The 20417-nt window shown below is 43.5% G+C and overlaps 1 protein-coding gene across 1 annotated transcript in view; it reads right to left on the reverse strand.

The window, feature by feature from the left end:
* The window catches only part of LOC135545964 (alpha-1,3-mannosyl-glycoprotein 4-beta-N-acetylglucosaminyltransferase B-like), a 222333-nt gene that overhangs the window by 21385 nt on the left and 180531 nt on the right, over window positions 1-20417 (reverse strand). The window contains exon 9 of the mRNA XM_064973976.1: window positions 1937-2067. Within this exon, the coding sequence (XP_064830048.1) occupies window positions 1937-2067 (131 nt within the window). The remainder of the gene's footprint in view (window positions 1-1936; window positions 2068-20417) is intronic.

Genomic DNA, 20417 nt, shown 5'->3' on the forward strand with positions numbered 1-20417 from the left:
TGAATGGAAGCAAGTCCCCGCAGCAAGTTTCCAACATCTAGTGGAAAACCTTGCCAGAAGAGTGGAGGCTGTTATTGCAGCAGGAAGGACCAACTACATATTAATGCCCATGATTCTGGAATGAAATGTTCGACGTCCACATACTTTGGGCCATGTAGTGTATGTACAGTCGTGGCCAAAAGTTTTGAGAATGACACAAATATACATTTTCACAGTCTGCTGCCTCAGTTTGTATGATGGCAATTTGCATACACTCCAGAATGTTTTGAAGAGTGATAAGATGAATTGAAATTAATTGCAAAGTCACTCTTTGCCATGCAAATGAACTGAATCCCCCAAAACATTTCCACTGCATTTCAGCCCTACCACAAAAGGACCAACTGGCAGCAAGAACATTAAGGCCTCCCGGTTGGTGTAGTGGTCTAAGGCACTGCATCGCAGTTTAAACTGTGCCACCCGAGATTCTGGGTTCGAACCCAGGCTCTGTCGCAGCCGGTCGTGACTGGGAGGCCCATGGGGCGGCACACAATTGGCCCAGCGTCTTCCGGGTTAGGGAGGGCGTGGCCGGCAGGGATATCCTTGTCTCATCGCGCACTAGCGACTCCTGTGGCGGGCCGGGCACAGTGCATGCTGACTACGTTCACCAGGTGTACAGTTTTTCCTTCGACACATTGGTGCAGCTGGCTTCCGGGTTGGATGGGCATTGTGTCAAGAAGCAGTGCGGCTTGGTTGGGTTTCGGAGGATGCATGGCTCTCGACCTTCGCCTCACCCGAGTCCGTACGGGAGTTGCAGCGATGAGACAAGACTGTAACTACTACCAATTGGATACCACAAATTTGGGTAGAAAAAAGGGGGTAAAAAAAGTTTACATTTAAAAAGAAAAAAAGAATGGTCAACACTGTAAATATCGACTCTTTGCATCAACTTCATGTATTTGTCAATAAAAGCCTTTGCACGTATGAAATGCCTGTTATTATACTTCAGTATTCCATAGTAACATCTGACATTAATATTAATTAATATTTGGGTCATTCTCAAAACTTTTGGCCACGAATGTACAGGTAACTGGCAAAATAAAGGAAACGTGTCTTAATAGGGTGATAGGCAACCATGTGCCACCAAAACAGCTTCAATGCACCTTGGCATAGATTCTACAAGTGTCTGGGGTGCGAACACCATTCTTCCATGAGAAATTCTATAATTCGGTGTATTGTTGATGGTAGTGGAAAACGCCGTCTCAGGCAAAACTCCAGAATCCCCCATAAGTGTTCAATTGGGTTGAGATCTGATGACACACACACACACAAACACAACCTTTAAATCACCTATGCTCCTTTGAGAACTCTTTCAAATTCACTGAGATCTCTTCTTTTAGCCATGGTAGCCAAAATATTGGTGAAATAGGTATTTTTATAATGACCGCAACCATGATGGGATTTTAATTGCTCAGGAACCCCACCTGTGTGGAAGCACCTATTTTCAATATACTTTGGCTGCGTTTACACACAGACCAATTCTTATATTGTTTTCACTAATAGGTCTTTTGACCAATCAGATCAGCTTCGCGAAAAGAATATCAGAATTGGGTTGCCTGTGTCAACGCAGCCTTTGTATCCCTCATTGTTGTGTATTGATATTCTAGTTTTGTCACTTTAGGGACCTGCTTACCTACATTGAAATGCTTGGAATGTTCTTCCCGTGAAATGCATTAAACATTGCCCACGTTAATTTCTACTCCAGTCTCATGTCCTGTACAGTGTGCTATACAACACTCATTTGCTAAAGCGTTTACTTTATTTTTGCAGTAACCTGTTGCTCCCTGCTTGGATAATCTGTAATACGTCCTTCTTTCCTCCCTCCCTTGAAGTCATCACTGATCTGACATGACTAAGTCCAAAGAAAAACTTGTTTTAGGACAGAGGTTACCACACTTACCGCGTCCTTCTCTGGGTTGCACACCTTGACCCACATGATGTGGTCCAGCAGCCAGTCAATGGGCTTGTCCTTGTAGAACATTAGCATAAACTCCACAATCAGCGACAGGTCCAGGGACTTGAACATCTTACCTGAGGATAGAGGATATACAAGTCAATTACAATGCAAATATCACCAAAGGTTGTTCAGGTAGTACCTTGTCTGTTTCAAAATGTTTAATCATATCTTGAGCCTATGGAACACTACTTTCCAATTTCAAAATGGTCCTTAGCTACTATCCCCTGGACCTTTGTGAAGTTATGAAGGGATTGAACAGGTTTTAGAAATATGGTAGTAGCTACCTTGCCCTTTCAGATTTATTAGAAATGCTTAGGGGGTCGATTTGGAATTGGGTAAAAGGAAGTATAAAGTAGAGTGTTGCAAGTTACAACGACCTAGAACGGAAGCTAAACTTAGCCAGTGTGCTCTGAAATTAAATCTGAATGACATATAATTGCACACAGACCCTTGAGCTCTGAATTTAAATTTAACATAATTGTCAGATTAATACATTGGAGTCAATTTCACAAAGTCACCAAGTGGGTTACGAGAACAAATATTTTTGGGTCAAAACAAAGTCGCTCGAGGTCTGGAATGAGATTATTTTACAGGTGTTTAATTGCACTGCTTTGAAGCACTTTCCACCACAATGTTTTAACAGCTAGTCACCACAAAGACAGAAGATACCATTTAACCAATCACAAGATCAAAAACATATTATTTTTCCTGGAGTATAAGAACATGATGTATGGTCTTGTTTTGTCCTCATACGAAACATAATCCAATAAAATAAACACTCAGCCACCCATGCATGCACACACTGAAGTGCCAAAGTGACAATGGGAACCTCTGTTCAGACTGAACACCGATCTCCTCAACTCGAAGACACATTTCCTTCGTCTCTCTCTTCCTTGCCTATTACAACACAACAGAAGAGCACTCCCTCTCATCTCCCTCCACTCTTCTTCATACCTTCTCACCTCTCTCTGTACATTCAAACACTTTTCTCTTCTCCCCCACCCTCTTGTTACACCATCTCTACAGAGGTAAACACTCTTTCCTTGGCTGGCTGAGCTGTAGCATTCATCCTCCATCCTTCTCTCCCTTCCAACATGAAAAAGTATGAAAATGTATGCACTCACTACTTTAAGTCGCTCTGGATAAGAGCATCTGCTACATAAATAAAAAAATCAATGGTTACGGTCTTCTCATGGTTACAGTCCTCTCTTTCTGGTCCCACACTCCAGGACCAGGGCCTTTGTCATTGTGAGGGTTACGATGCCACAGAACTGTGGATTTATGAGAGAGTGGTCGAGAGGTAGAGCGTTCAAGTGGAGGAGGAGTTTACAACTCATTAGAATCCCACTGAGAGAGAGAAAGAGGTGTGGGAGTAAGGGAGGCGAGGCAGAAATGGGAGGAGGGAGAGAGAGATGGTAGAAACCAAGAGAGAGAAATGGCAAGAGGGTGAGAGGTTGAGCACTCGCGTCAGGGAAGGAGGTGTGCAATAACTCATTATAGGAGGGAGAGAGAGGTGTGAGCGGGGATGGTTGGGGTAGAGAGTGAAAGTGTGAAAGGTCAGGGCTTGCATAAGGGAAGGAGATATGCTATCTAACAACTCATTAGAAATCTCGCTGAGAAATGGAGGAAAGGATGGAGAGAGGAATAGAGAATGGGGATGAGTGGGAGGAGGGAGAGAGAGAGAGATGGGTAGAGAAAGGGGGAAAGAGAGGGTGGCCGGTCAGGTGGTCATGTGAGAGGAGTTAGGACCTGCTGGGGAAGAGGGGGAGTGGAGGAGTGGAGAGATAAAGTAAAATAGTAAGAGAGAGATAAGTAGAGAGCGAGAGAGAGAGAGGGGCAAAAAGATATAACAAACATTCAGTACAGGCCTGCTGAGGGGGGAGAGAAGGGAGGTGGGATGCTGTAAGAAAGGTGGATGCTTGTGTGGAAGGGGGTGAGGGGGTGAGAGTGAATGAATGAGAAATAGAAAGACTAGAGAACAAAATCAAATCAAATGTATTTGTCGCATGCGCCGAATACAACAGACCTTGCCGTGAAATGCTTACTTTAAATCCCTTCACCAACAATGCAGTTTTAAGAAAATATTTACTAAATAAGCTAAATGAAAAAACGAAAAAAATAAATAAATTAAAATAACAATACTGAGGCTATATACAGTTGGTACTTGTAACGAGTCAATGTGCGGGGGTACAGCTTAGCGAGTAGCAGCAGTGTAAAAAACTAAAATGGGTGGGGTCAATGCAAATAGTCCGGGTCGCCTTTTGATAAATTGTTCAGCAAACTTATGGCTTGGGGGTAGAAGCTGTGAAGGAGCGTTTTGGACCTAGACGTGGTGCTCCAGTTCCATGCTTCTTGTGTGGTAGGACTTGGGCGACACCGCCTAGTATATACAGTTGAAGTCGGACGTTTACATACACTTAGGTTGGAGTCATTAAAAATAGTTTTTCAACCACTCCACACATTTCTTGTTAACAAACTATAGATTTGGCAAGTCAGTTCAGATACCTACTTTGTGCAAGACACAAGTCATTATTCCAACAATTGTTTACAGACAGATTATTTCACAATTCAGATGGGTTTGGAAAATTCCAGAAAATGATGTAATGACTTTAGAAGCTTCTGATATGCTAATTAACATAATTTGAGTCAATTGGTGGTGTACCTGTGGATGTATTTCAAGGTCTACCTTCAAATTCAGTGCCTCTTTGCTTGACATCATGGGAAAATCTAAAGAAATCAGCCAAGACCTCAGAAACAAAATTGTAGACCTCCACAAGTCTGGTTCATCTTTGGGAGCAATTTACAAACGCCTGAAGGTACCACGTTCTTTTGTACAAACAATAGAACGCAAGAGTAAACACCATGGGACCACCATCCGTCATACCGCTCAGGAAGGAGACACATTCTGTCTCCAAGAGATGAACGTACTTCGGTGCGATAAGCGCAAATCAATCACGGAACAGCAAAGGACCTTGTGAAGATGCTGGAGGAAACAGGTGCAAAAGTATCTACATCCACAGTAAAAATGAGTCCTATATCGACATAACATGAAAGGCCGCTAAGCAAGGAAGAAGCCACTGCTCCAAAACGGCCATAGAAAAGCCAGACTACGGTTTGCAACTGCACATGGGGACAAAGATCGTGCATTTTGGAAAAGGGACTAGTCCACTTCACAAAATAGATGGCATCACGAGGGAGGATGTGCGAGCAAGGAGGCCTACAAACGTGACTCAGTTAAACCAGCTCTGTCAGGAGGAATGGGCCAAAATTCACCTAACTTATTGTGGAAGGCTACCCAAAATGTTTGACCCAAGTTAAACAATTTAAAGGCAATGCTACCAAAAACTAAATGAGTGCATGTAAACTTCTAACCCAATGGGAATGTGATGAAAAAAATAAAAGCTGAAAAAAATAATTCTCTCTGCTACTATTCTGGCATTTCATATTCTCACAACAAAGTTGACCTAAAACAAATATTTTTTACTTGGATTAAATGTCAGGAATTGTGAAAAACTGAGTTTAAATGTATTTGGCTAAGGTGTATGTAAATTTCCGACTTCGACTGAAAGTACTGGAAACAATAGAACACTATGAAATATCGGGGAAACCAGGTCTGGTTTTCATAGCTGACTTTGAAAAGGCTTTCGATAAAGTACAACTGGAGTTTTTACGTAAATGCCTGGAATATTTCAATTTTGGAGAAACTCTTATAAAATGGGTTAAAGTTATGTATAGTATCCCTAGGTGTAAAATAGTAAATAATGACCTAAGACAGGGATTTTTTACTGGATTAAATGTCAGGAACTGAGTTTAAATTTGGCTAAGGTGTGTGTAAACTTCCGACTTCAACTGTAGGTCCTGGATGACAGGAAGCTTGGCCCCCGTGATGTACTTGGCTGTATGCACTACCCTCTGTGGTGCACTATGGTTGGATTCCGAGCAGTTGCCATACACCTCTCGATGGTGTAGCTGTAGAATTTTTGAGGATCTAGTGACCAATGCCAAAACGTTTCAGTCTCCTTAGAGATGATAGTTTGTTGGTGATGTGGACACCAAGGAACTTGAAACTGTCAACCTGCCCACTACAGCCCCGCCAATGTGAATCGGGCATGTTTGTCTTGCTCTTCTTGATGTAGAAGTTGTTGTCCTGGCTCCACAATGCCAGGTCTCTGACCTACTCCCTATAGGCTATCTCATCGTTGTCGGTAGTCAGGCCTACCACAGTTGTCGTCAGCAAACGTAATGATGGTGTTGGACTCATGCTTGGCCACGCAGTCGTGTGTGAATAGGGAGTACAGGTGGGGACTAAGCATGCACCCCTGAGGGGCCCCTGTGTAGAGGAGCAGTGTGGCAAATGTGCTGTTGCCTACCCTTACCACCTGGGGGCGGCCTATCAGGAAGTCCAGGATCCAGTTGCAGATGGAGGTGTTTAGTCCCAGGGTCCTTAGCTCAGTGATGCACTTGGGTCTAGGGTTTTCGGGATGATGGTGTTGATGTGAGCTATGACCAGACTTTCAAAGCACTTAACTTCTTTGGGGTACCCCCCCCTTCTTCTCAATTTCCGCCTAAAGACATACCCTAATCTAACTGCCTGTAGCTCAGGCCCAGAGACAAGGATATGCATATTCTTGGTATCATTTGAAAGGAAACACTCTGTGAATTGAATGTAGGAGAATATAACACAATATATCTGGTAGAAGAAAATACAAGGAAATGTTTTTTATTGTTGCTGCATCTTCTTTCAAATGACCAAGAACAGCCAAACATACAGATAGGATGCTGTGGATGATTTGAATGAAGAACATAAGATGGCAACAATAGCTGAGCAAAGTTTTGGACAGATAACTTCAAAAATGAGCGAGCTACATGATATTGAGCATGAAGTCACCCAGGTGTCCCACACAAATGTACCCAAGTGGCCGAATTGGTTCAGTGATACATTTTGAAGGAAATAACTATATACAAAATACATAAATGCTATTCTAACACACCCCCCACCCCTCAAAAAAATATATACAGTGGGGAGAACAAGTATTTGATACACTGCTGATTTTGCAGGTTTTCCTACTTACAAAGCGTGTAGAGGTCTGTAATTTGTATCATAGGTACACTTCAACTCTGAGAGACGAATCTTGAAGAAAAATCCAGAAAATCACATTGTATGATTTTTAAGTAATTCACTTGCATTTTATTGCATGACATAAGTATTTGATCACCTACCAACCAGTAAGACTTCCGTCTCTCACAGACCTGTTAGTTCTTCTTTAAGAATCCCTCCTGTTCTCCACTCATTACCTGTATTAACTGCACCTGTTTGAACTCGTTACCTGTATAAAAGAGACCTGTCCACACACTCAATCAATCAGACTCCAACCTCTCCACAATGGCCAAGACCAGAGCGGTGTAAGGACATCAGGGATAAAATTGTAGACCTGCACAAGGCTGGGATGGGCTACATGACAATAGGCAAGCAGCTTGGTGAGAAGGCAACAACTGTTGGTGCATTTATTAGAATATGGAAGAAGTTCAAGATGACGGTCAATCACCCCGGTCTGGGGCTCCATGCAAGATCTCAACTCGTGGGGCATCAATGATCATGAGGAAGGTGAGGGATCAGCCCAGAACTACACGACAGGATCTGGTCAATGTCCTGAAGAGAGCTGGGACCACAGTCTCAAAGAAAAACATGAGTAACACACTACGCCGTCATGGATTAAAATCTTGCAGCGCACGCAAAGTCCCCCTGCTCAAGCCAGCGCATGTTCAGGCCCATCTGAAGTTTGCCAATGACCATCTGGATGATCCAGAGGAGGAATGGGAGAAGGTCATGTGGTCTGATGAGACAGAAATCAAGCTTTATGGTCTAAACTCCACTCGCCGTGTTTGGAGGAAGAAGAAGGATGAGTACAACCCCAAGAAACACATCCCAACTGGGAAGCATGGAGGTGGAAACATCCTTTTTGGGGGATGCTTTTCTGCAAAGGGGACAGGACGACTGCACCGTATTGAGGGGAGGATGGATGGGGCCATGTTTTTTATTTTATTTTTATTTCACCTTTATTTAACCAGGTAGGCTAGTTGAGAACAAGTTCTCATTTGCAACTGCAACCTGGCCAAGATAAAGCATAGCAGTGTGAACAGACCACAGAGTTACACATGGAGTAAACAATAAACAAGTCAATAACACAGTAGAAAAAAAAGAGTCTATATACATTGTGTGCAAAGGCATGAGGAGGAAGGCAAATAATTACAATATTGCAGATTAACACTGGAGTGATAAATGATCAGATGGTCATGTACAGGTAGAGATATTGGTGTGCAAAAGAGCAGAAAAGTAAATAAATAAAAACAGTATGGGGATAAGGTAGGTAAAATTGGGTGGGCTATTTACAGAAAAGACTATGTACAGCTGCAGCGATCACTTAGCTGCTCAGATAGCAGATGTTTGAAGTTGGTGAGGGAGATAAGTCTCCAACTTCAAAACAGATTTTTGCAATTCGTTCCAGTCACAGGCAGCAGAGAACTGGAACGAAAGGCGGCCAAATGAGGTGTTGGCTTTAGGGATGATCAGTGAGATACACCTGCTGGAGCGCGTGCTACGGGTGGGTGTTGCCATCGTGACCAGTGAACTGAGATAAGGCGGAGCTTTACCTAGCATGGACTTGTAGATGACCTAGAACCAGTGGGTCTGGCTATTAATATGTAGCGAGGGCCAGCCGACTAGAGTATACAAGTCGCAGTGGTGGGTGGTATAAGGTGCTTTAGTGAGAAAACGGATGGCACTGTGATAAACTGCATCCAGTTTGCCTGAGTAGAGTGTTGGAAGCTATTTTGTAGATGACGTCGCCGAAGTCGAGGATCGGTAGGATAGTCAGTTTTACGATGGTAAGTTTGGCGGCGTGAGTGAAGGAGACTTTGTTGCAGAATAGAAAGCCGACTCTAGATTTGATTTTCGATTGGAGATGTTTGATATGAGTCTGGAAGGAGAATTTACAGTCTAACCAGACACCTAGGTACTTATAGATGTCCACATATTCAAGGTCGGAACCATCCAGGGTGGTGATACTAGTCAGGCGTGCGGGTGCAGGCAGCGAACGGTTGAACAGCATGCATTTGGTTTTACTAGCGTTTAAGAGCAGTTGGAGGCCACGGAAGGAGTGTTGTATGGCATTGAAGCTTGTTTGGAGGTTAGATAGCACAGTATCTGCGTAGAGGTGGATCAGGAAATCGCCTGCAGCAAGAGCAACATCATTGATATATACAGAGAAAAGAGTCGGCCCGAGAATTGAACCCTGTGGCACCCCCATAGAGACTGCCAGAGGACCGGACAGCATGCCCTCCGATTTGACACACTGCACTCTGTCTGCAAAGTAGTTGGTGAACCAGGAAAGGCAGTCATCAGAAAAACCAAGGCTACTGAGTCTGCCGATAAGAATATGGTGATTGACAGAGTCGAAAAGCCTTGGCAAGGTCAATGAAGACGGCTGCACAGTACTGTCTTTTATCGATGGCCGTCATTATATCGTTTAGTACCTTGAGCGTGGCTGAGGTGCACCCGTGATCGGCTCGGAAACCAGATTGCACAGCGGAGAAGGTACGGTGTGATTCGAGATGATCAGTGACCTGTTTGTTGACTTGGCTTTCGAAGACCTTAGATAGGCAGGGCAGGATGGATATAGGTCTGTAACAGTTTGGGTCCAGGGTGTCTCCCCCTTTGAAGAGGGGGATGACTGCGGCAGCTTTCCAATCCTAGGGGATCTCAGACGATATGAAAGAGAAGTTGAACAGGCTGGTAATAGGGGTAGCGACAACGGCGGCGGATAGTTTCAGAAAAAGAGGGTCCAGATTGTCAAGCCCAGCTGATTTGTACGGGTCCAGGTTTTGCAGCTCTTTCAGAACATCTGCTATCTGGATTTTTAATTTTACCTTTATTTAACCAGGCAAGTCAGTTAAGAACAAATTCTTATTTTCAATGATGGCCTGGGAACAGTGGGTTAACTGCCTGTTCAGGGGCAGAACGACAGATTTGTACCTTGTCAGCTCAGGGGTATGAACTTGCAACCTTCCGGTTACTAGTCCAATGCTCTAACCACTAGGCTACCCTGCCGCCCCAATTTGGGTAAAGGAGAACCTGGAGAGGCTTGGGCAGGTAGCTGCGGGAGGGGGGGGGCAGAGCTGTTGGCCGAGGTTGGAGTAGCCAGGCGGAAGGCATGGCCAGCCGTTGAGAAATGCTTGTTGAAGTTTTCGATAATCATGGATTTATCGGTGGTGACCGTGTTACCTAGCCTCAGTGGAGTGGGCAGCTGGGAGGAGGTGCTCTTGTTCTCCATGGACTTCACAGTGTCCCAGAACTTTTTGGAGTTGGATGCAGGATGCAAATTTCTGCCTGAAGAAGCTGGCCTTAGCTTTCCTGACTGACTGCGTGTATTGGTTCCTGACTTCCCTGACTTCCCTGAACAGTTGCATATCGCGGGGACTATTCGATGCTATTGCAGTCCGCCACAGGATGTTTTTGTGCTGGTCGAGGGCAGTCAGGTCTGGAGTGAACCAAGGGCTATATCTGTTCTTAGTTCTGCGTTTTTTGAACGGAGCATGCTTATCTATAATGGTGGGGAAGTTACTTTTAAAGAATGACCAGGCATCCTCAACTGACAGGATGAGGTCAATGTCCTTCCAGGATACCCTTGCCAGGTCGATTAGAAAGGCCTGCTCACAGAAGTGTTTTAGGGAGCGTTTGACAGTGATGAGGGGTGGCCGTTTGACTGCGGCTCCGTAGCGGATACAGGAAATAAGGCAGTGATCACTGAGATCCTGGTTGAAGACGGCGGAGGTGTATTTGGAGGGCCAGTTGGTCAGGATGACGTCTATGAGGGTGCCCTTGTTTACAGATTTAGGGTTGTATCTGGTGGGTTCCTTGATGATTTGTGTGAGATTGAGGGCATCTAGCTTAGATTGTAGGACTGCCGGGGTGTTAAGCATATCCCAGTTTAGGTCACCTAACAGAACAAACTCTGAAGCTAGATGGGGGGCGATGAATTCACAAATGGTGTCCAGGGCACAGCTGGGAACTGAGGGGGGTCGGTAGCAGGCGGCAACAGTGAGAGACTTATTTCTGGAGAGAGTAATTTTTAAGATTAGTAGTTCGAACTGTTTGGGTATGGACCTGGAAAGTATGACATTACTTTGCAGGCTATCTCTCAGTAGACTGTAACTCCTCCCCCTTTGGCAGCTCTATCTTGACAGAAAATGTTATAGTTGGTTATGGAAATCTCAGAATTTTTGGTGGCCTTCCTGAGCCAGGATTCAGACACGGCAAGGACATCAGGGTTAGCAGAGTGTGCTAAAGCAGTGAGTAAAACAAACTTAGGGAGTAGGCTTCTGATGTTGACATGCATGAAACCAAGGCTTTTTCGATCACAGAAGTCAACAAATGGGGGTGCCTGGGGACATGCAGGGCCTGGGTTTACCTTCACATCACCCGCGGAACAGAGGAGGAGTAGTATGAGTGTGCGGCTAAAGGCTATCAAAACTGGTCGCCTAGAGCGTTGGGGACAGAGAATAAAAGGAGCAGATTTCTGGGCATGGTAGAATATATTCAGGGCATAATGCGTAGACAGGGGTATGGTGGGGTGCGGGTACAGCGGAGGTAAGCCTAGGCACTGGGTGATGATGAGAGAGGTATCTCTGGACATGCTGGTTGTAATGAGTGAGGTCACCGCATGTGTGGGAGGTGGGACAAAGGGGGTATCAGGTGTATGAAGAGTGGAACTAGGGGCTCCATTGTAAACTAAAACAATGATAACTAACCTGAACAACAGTATACAAGGCATATTGACATTTGAGAGAGACATACAGCGAGGCATACAGTAATCACAGGTGTTGAATTGGGAGAGCAAGCTAAAACAGTAGGTGAGACAACAACAGCTAATCAGCTAGCACAACAACAGCAGGTAAAATGGCAGGGAGGGTCAGATTAACTACACACAGAGCCTGAGTGCGGCTGGGGCCAACAGATAAAACATAAACAAGCAGAATGGAGTACCGTGATTAATGGACAGTCCAGCATGCATCAGCTATGTAGCCAAGTGATCAGTGTCCAGGGGGCAGCGGTGGATGGGGCAGGGAAGCTGGACTGGCGAGTATTATCCAGGTAAATAAAAACTGGCTGGCTGTGCAGAAGGTAAAGCCGCTAGCAGTGGCTAACCATGGCTAAATAGCTTGTAGCTAGTTAGCTGGTTAGCTTCTGGAGGTTCTTGAATGTGTTCTAAAAATTAAAAATAACAGCAAATTCCGTATGACATTGGGTGAGGCAGGTTACCGGGAGGTATAATCGAATTAAAAATCGAAAAGAGATTGAATGTGAATCTGGTTCCAGTGAGTGGTTGGGCTGGCAGGGGACGCGGCGATTCAGACAGTTAGCAGGCCTGTGCTAACAAGCTAAAAGTTATGTATCGCAAGATCTTGGCCAACAACCTCCTTCCCTCAGTAAGAGCATTGAAGATGGGTCATGGCTGGGTCTTCCAGCATGACAACGACCCGAAACACACAGCCAGGGCAACTAAGGAGTGGCTCCGTAAGAATCTCAAGGTCCTGGAGTGGCCTAGCCAGTCTCCAGACCTGAACCCAATAGATCGTCTTTGGAGGGAAAATCTTTATTGCTCAGTGACAGCCCCAAAACCTGAAGGATCTGGCGAAGGTCTGTATTGAATATGTACTGCTATGCGTAAAACCAGTGGCTCAGCAATGGCGAATGAACCTCTTTTACGCCAGAGTTTACGACAAAGGTTGGTCTTCAAACGTATAACCAATACATATTGCCGTTTACCTCAGCTCATTGGCTATCGTCCAAGCTAGATTTCAAGATGATCAGTGGTCATTGGGCCAAAATACAGTCAATCAACGATAGACTGGTCCTACCATTGGTGCGCAATGAGGTCATTGATTGGTGTCTTCAAATCGGTTTGTTTCGGTCAATACGTCCCGGGAAAAGAACCATCAAGTATGGTTGTGTTAGTAACAACCAGAGGATTGCAATGAAACCAACCATGACTGGATAAACGTTTGTTTAGTGTGTGTAATTACCACGAACGCATTGTCCAAAGTTGAATGAGACAGAAATCAGACGCAAGTTGTTTACAAATGTTTCGTGTTAGGCTATAAAAATTGATTTTATCAAACAAAACGAACATTCACTGTGTAGTTCGGACACTTGGCATTGTCACCAGAGGAAGATCTTCAATGGTAAGCGATTTATTTTATTGTTATTTCTGACTTTCATGATGCTAATGCTTGGTTGGAAAATACTAGTAATACTTGTGTGTGCGTGGCGCCGTCCTCAGGAAATAGCATGTTTGCTTTCGCAGTAAAGCCTTTTTGAAATCTGACACAGTGGCTGGATTAATAAAATGTTCATCTTTTAAATGATGTAAGATACATATATTTACAAGAATGTTTACTATAACAAATGGTGTATTTAGAATGTTAGCTCTCTGCAGTTTCACCGGATGTTGGCCTGGTGGGATGTTAGCGTCTTACCCACCCTAGAGAGGTTAATCACAAAAGTGTGCAAATATTGTCATCAAGAGGTAGATAGACATTCTGCTATGTGTCTGTGTTTAACATTTAACCTTGAGCATTGTCTTATAAGACAGCATTCACTGGCCATTTTGTACAACATTGAAGTTATGGTGTGTACCTGTAGAGGTTACTCCGGGGGGGGGGGTGTATGTGTATGTTCGTGGGTATGTGCATAATAGTCTCTGATGCCTCTGATGCATCATTCTGCTTTCATCAGGCAGATGTGTGACTTCCTGAGTCACTGACATGCACAGAAACAGTAGGGCACATTGATCTGAGACCAGTATGACCCAGTGACTCACTGAGACTGATTCTACTGACTGATCTTGTGACTGTGCCAGAACAGGGCGGAGGGTAGTGAACCAATTGAAGAATTTCATCACAATGACCTCCATCTGGGGGGGGGGTGGAATGACATAAGCTAAGTGATGAAAGCATTTAAAAAGTTTATGCGTATGCAGAGGCACACATGCATACAGGGATAACCTCTATAGGCACACACCATAACTTCAATCCTGAGTTGTGCAAAATGGCCTGTGAATGCGGTCTTATAAGACAACGCATAAGGTTAAACGATAAAAGCATAACATTCAATTTCCATTTTAGAGAGCCATTTAACAATCTGTCCTCTTGTAGATTTCCCGTAGCCACGGGGATAGTAATAAAAGCCCACATGTACTCACGCACACACACCAGTCTCGACGGTGAAATGTCCAGCCCCAGTCAATGATACAGTTGAATTGAAGCCAATATTGTAGAAAATTGAAAAAGTCCCCACAAGGATAGTAAAATAGTGAAATTTCCCACATCCCCACTTGGACAAAGGCTATTTTAAGCTTAGTGGTTAGGTTTAGGAGTAACATGCTGACCACACCACTCGCATTGCGTGCGCGAGCGTTGCAAAGTAAATGTACACATACATGTTATTCAATCATTTCATCTGAACTCTCAATACCGCTCGCACTCGTCTGAGTAGCCAAGCACTAAAATACAACTTGGTTCTATCTTTGACGCTTGGCGCGCTGAAGGTCCCGCCTCTCCTATCTCCTCATTGGTTTATAGGAGCATCTAGCCACATGGATGATTGAAGGATGAACTGAGGTCCACAGTCCAGTTGGTGGTGGTAATGCACCTTAATGTTGGTAGCCAACCGAGATATAAAGTACACGGAGAAAGAAGAAGACTAATACTGAAGGAGGAGAGATTACTAGAAACAATTAGTTTCCCCTATTATCTGTGAATGTCGGCGTAAAGAACACACAATTTTGTGTGACTCATATCGTGGAAATTACCACGAGAGACACCTGACGTCAATATTAAATTAATCATTCTTTATTATCAGCAAGCTGGAGAGCTTCCAGTCAAACTTAGATGCATAAAGTATTGGTCTGAAGTGGGACTGTAGGGGTAGTCCAATTAGTACTCGTATATACTGCTTACACAGACAATTTATATTTGCATGATTTACATTATTCATAAGTAATAAATCATTCACTTTTTGGTTCATGCACACGACTGACCAATACCTCACGTGGCCTCTTCTCGCCAAGCTGAGACCTTGAAACTGAGACACTCCTTTCGGGTTCTCAAAACAATGTTCTGGGCCTACTGCCAAATTACAGATACTAATAGTGAGGATTCCTCCCATGCACGATCAATCAGTGACTTGATGAACCCAGTCGAATGGGTTATTAGAAAAGCACCAACATAAAATGGGTCAGAATTCTACAAAGATGCTGATAAAAGGACCTTGTGTATTTCAGGTAAAATAACAACCCAATGTTTATATCCCAGGACAAATGACCTAGACACAGCAAGCTAGCTAGCTAAATGTCCATGAATGTTTATTGAGTTCCAACCTGTCCCCAAATGAATACAGTTGGTTCAGAGTTTTAATACTTCAACCTGCGTGTCTGGGTCGTGTCTGGTGTGGATGTACAAATCAACATTTGCGAGATGGCGCAAGCGAGTGCCCGGTCTACACAGTATGTTAGGGTTAGGAAAAATGTGATTTTGAATGCAAAATAGACTTTAGGTCCTCAGGAGGATAGCAAAACATAGTGTGTGGGCTTGAATTACTGTGTGTGTGTGTGTGGTCTGTAGATTACCAGTACAATATAAACACTTTTTAAAATGTATTTAAATGTTTTTATGAATATCGCTAGTAACAACAGACTAAACCAATTTTTAATACCGACCTACAGTATACAAACAGGGCAATATCCTCTTTATAATGATATGAACTTTATTTCTCAACTCCCCATATTGAACAATTCACACTTACACCTTCAGAAAGTATTAAGACCCCTTAACTTTTTGCACATTTTGTTACGTTACAGCCTTATTTTAAAATGGATTAAATAAAACATTTCTCATCAATCTACACACAAAACCCCATAATGACAAAGCTAAATCATGTTTAAAAATGTTAGCAAATGTGTTAAAAAAATTAAAACTGAAATATCACATCTACAAAAATATTCAGACCCTTTACTCAGTACTTTGTTGAAGCTCCTTTGGCAGCGATTACAGCCTCGAGTCTTCTTGGGTATGATGCTACAAGCTTGAAACACCTGTATTTGGGGAGTTTCTCAAATTATTCTCTGCAGATTTTCTCAAGCTCTGTAAGGTTAGATGGGTAGCGTCGCTGCACAGCTATTTTCAGGTGTCTCCAAAGATGTTTGATCGGGTTCAAGTTCGGTCTCAGCTGGGCCACTCAAGGACATTCACTTCTGTGTTGTCTTGGCTGTGTGTTAGGGTCTCTCTGTACTTTGCTCCGTTCATATTTCGCACAATCCTGACTAATCTCCCAGTCCATGCCTCTGAAAAACATCCCCACAACATGATGCTGACACCACCATGCTTCACCGTAGGGATGTGGTGCCAGGTTTTGTTCTGACGTGACGCTTTTGTCAAACTCCAAGCGAGCTGTCATGTGCCTTTTTACTGAGGAGTGGCTTCCGTCTGGGCACTCTACCATAAAGGCCTGATTGGTGGAGCACTGCAGAGATGGTTGTCCTTCTGAAAGGTTTTCGTTATCCACAGAGGAACTCTGGAGCTCTGTCAGAGTGACCATTTGTTTCTTGGTCACCTCCCTGACCATGGACCTTCTCCCCTGTTTGCTCAGTTTGGCCGGGCGGCCAGCTCTAAGAAGAGTCTTGGGGTGGTATGTACCCTTCGCTAGATCTGAGATCTGTGCCTCGACACAATCCTGTCTTGGAGCTCTACGGACAATTCCGCCAACTTCTTGGCTTGGTTTTCGCTCTGACATGCAGTGTCAAATGTGGGACATTATATAGAGAGGTGTGTGCCTTTCCAAATCATGACCAATCAATTGAATTTACCACAGGTGAACTACAACCAAGTTGTAGAAACATTTCAAAGATGATCAATGGAATAAGGATGCACCGGAGCTCAATTTTGACTCTGATATCAAAGGGTCTGAATACTTACAGTTGAAATCAGAAGATAGCATACACTTAGGTTGGAGTCATTAAAACTTGTTTTTCAACCACTCCACAAATTTCTTGTTAACAAACTATACTTTTGCCAAGTCTGTTAGGACATCTACTTTGTACATGACACAAGTCATTTTTCCAACAATTGTTTACAGACAGATTATTTCACTTATAATTCACTCTATAACAATTCCAGTGGGTCAGAAGTTAACATACACTAAGTTGACTGTTCCTTTAAACAGCTTGGAAAATTCCAGAAAATGTCATGGCTTTAGAAGCTTTTGAAAACTTATCCTGGGAAACTTGTGGAAGGCGACCCGAAACATTTGACCCAAGTTAAACAATTTAAAGGCAATGCTACCAAATACTAATTGAGTGTATGTACACTTCTGACCAACTGGGAATGAGATGAAAGAAATAAAAGCTTAAATAAATAATTCTCTGCTACTATTCTGACATTTCACATTCTTAAAATAAAGTGGGAATCCTAACTGACCCAAGACAGGGAATTTCCACTAGGATTAAATGTCAGGAATTGTGAAAACTGAGTTTAAATGTATTTGGCTAAGGTGTATGTAAACTTCTGACTTCAACTGCATGTAAATAAGGTATCTGTTTTAAATGTTTAATAAATGTGCAAAGAATTCTAAAAACCTGTTTTCGCGTTGTCATTATGGGGTAATCAGCTAAAGAGCTGCTATTAGCGAACATGTGTTTGGGGTAGAGCTGGCAGAATTATCATGTAATAATCATCAAAATACATTCATTTTAGGAGTTTACCCAATAAATATAGTTTACCCAACAGCAGTTTATTTTTATATGAAGTGGGTAAAGTTAGTAGTCATTTTACAAGCAGAACGGCACGGTTGGGGGGAGAAGCTTAATTTCCCGAAAGTTCTAAGCGGTAAAAACTTTTTTTTTGAGACAGGGGTTTCACCAAAGCTGTGTTGTATTCATTAAGCATGCCATATATCAATCTCAAAGATGCTTTGTGATGCATTACAAGCTCAAAAAATGTTTAGCACTAGAATAAAACAACCGTTCAATTTCTAGGAAGTTTTTGAGCTGTTCTCATATTTAGTAGCTACAAGTACCAGATGTATCTGTTAGATACACTGCTACTGAGGGAGAAACACAGAGTAAAGGGGAAAGAGAGAGAGTGAATAGAAGAGAGAGAGAGAGAGAGAGGGGAAAAAGGAGAGAGCGAGCAAGAGGATGACCGAGGGGGAGAGAGAGGCTAGAGGGAGAGAGAGACAGAGGAAAGGGATATAGAGAAGGAGAGAGAGGGGTGGGCGAGGGAAATGGAGAGAGACAGACGGCGAGATTGTCCACAGGGTGCACTGGTAAGATATGCACCCAGGTGCATCTTGGGTAAAGAGTGAGTGAGTGGCCACTAGATGAGTTTATCAGTATTCACCTATCTGCTTATTCACCCTCCACTGCCTCCAAATGTCTCCCTCACTACCTTGTTTCCCCTCATCTCGCACCTCTCTTTCTTTCTCTCCCTCCATCCATCTATTGCATGCATATGCACACACAGACTCGCACTCTCGCACTTTCAGACAGGGGAACACACACTTAAAAAGACACAAAGACACATGTGTGTGCACATATTCGCACACAGAAGCAGGAAAGCAGGCAGGCACACATACACTCACATGTATCCAGACCCCTTTGATTTTTTCACATTTTATTGTGTTAAAAAGAGGGATTAAAATTGATTTAAAAGTATATTTTTGGGTCAAAATACCTACACAAAATACTCCAATGTCAAAGAGTCCTAAAAAATGAAATACCTCAAATACAGTCATTGCATAAGTATTAATCTCAAATCAAATAATATTTTATTGGTAGCATACACATATTTAGCAGATGTTATTGCAAGTATAGCGAAATGCTTGTGCTGTAATATCTACTGTAACAATTCACAACAATACACACAAATCTAAGTACAAAAATCGTATAAAGAAATATATAATATTCGGGCTAGCAATGTCGGAGTCTGGAGTATAAATACAGTGTATTATTTACACACACACACACACACACACACACACATACATATATATATATATACATATATATACATACATACATATATATATATACATATATATATACACATATATATATACATAGATATATATACATATATATATACATATACATATATACACACACACACACACACACACACACACACACACACGCTGCTCAAAAAAATAAAGGGAACACTAAAATAACATCCTATATCTGAATGAATAAAATATTCTTATTAAATACTTTTTTCTTTACATAGTTGAATGTGCTGACAACAAAATCACACAAAAATGATCAATGGAAATGAAATGTATCAACCCATGGAGGTCTGGATTTGGAGTCACACTCAAAATTAAAGTGGAAAACCACACTACATGCTGATCCAACGTTGATGTAATGTCCTTAAAACAAGTCAAAATGAGGCTCAGTAGTGTGTGTGGCCTCCACGTGCCTGTATGACCTCCCTACAATGCCTGGGCATGCTTCTGATGAGGTGGCGGATGGTCTCCTGAGGGATCTCCTCCCAGATCTGGACTAAAGCATCCGCCAACTCCTGGACAGTCTGTGGTGCAACGTGGCATTGGTGGATGGAGCGAGACATGATGTCCCAGATGTGCTCAATTGGATTCAGGTCTGGGGAACGGGCGGGCCAGTCCATAGCATCAATGCCTTCCTCTTGCAGGAACTGCTGACACACTCCAGCCACATGAGGTCTAGCATTGTCTTGCATTAGGAGGAACCCAGGGCCAACCACACCAGCATATGGTCTCACAAGGGGTCTGTGGATCTCATCTTGGTACCTAATGGCAGTCAGGCTACCTCTGGCGAGCACATTGAGGGCTATGCAGCCCCCCAAAGAAATGCCACCCCACACCATGACTGACCCACCGCCAAACCGGTCATGCTGGAGGATGTTGCAGGCAGCAAAACATTCTCCACGGCGTCTCCAGACTGTCACGTCTGTCACGTGCTCAGTGTGAACCTGCTTTCATCTGTGAAGAGCACAGGGCGCCAGTGGCGAATTTGCCAATCTTGGTGTTCTCTGGCAAATGCCAAACGTCCTGCACGGTGTTGGGCTGTAAGCACAACCCCCATCTGTGGACGTCGGGCCCTCATACCACCCTCATGGAGTCTGTTTCTGACCATTTGAGCAGACACATGCACATTTGTGGCCTGCTGGAAGTCATTTTGCAGGGCTCTGGCAGTGCTCCTCCTGCTCATCCTTGCACAAAGGCGGAGGTAGCGGTCCTGCTGCTGGGTTGTTGCCCTCCTATGGCCTCCTCCACGTCTCCTGATGTACTGGCTGTCCCCTGGTAGCGCCTCCATGCTCTGGACACTACACTGACAGA

The sequence above is a fragment of the Oncorhynchus masou genome, chromosome 9 (genome assembly GCF_036934945.1).
Source record: "Oncorhynchus masou masou isolate Uvic2021 chromosome 9, UVic_Omas_1.1, whole genome shotgun sequence".
Lineage (NCBI taxonomy): Eukaryota > Metazoa > Chordata > Actinopteri > Salmoniformes > Salmonidae > Oncorhynchus > Oncorhynchus masou.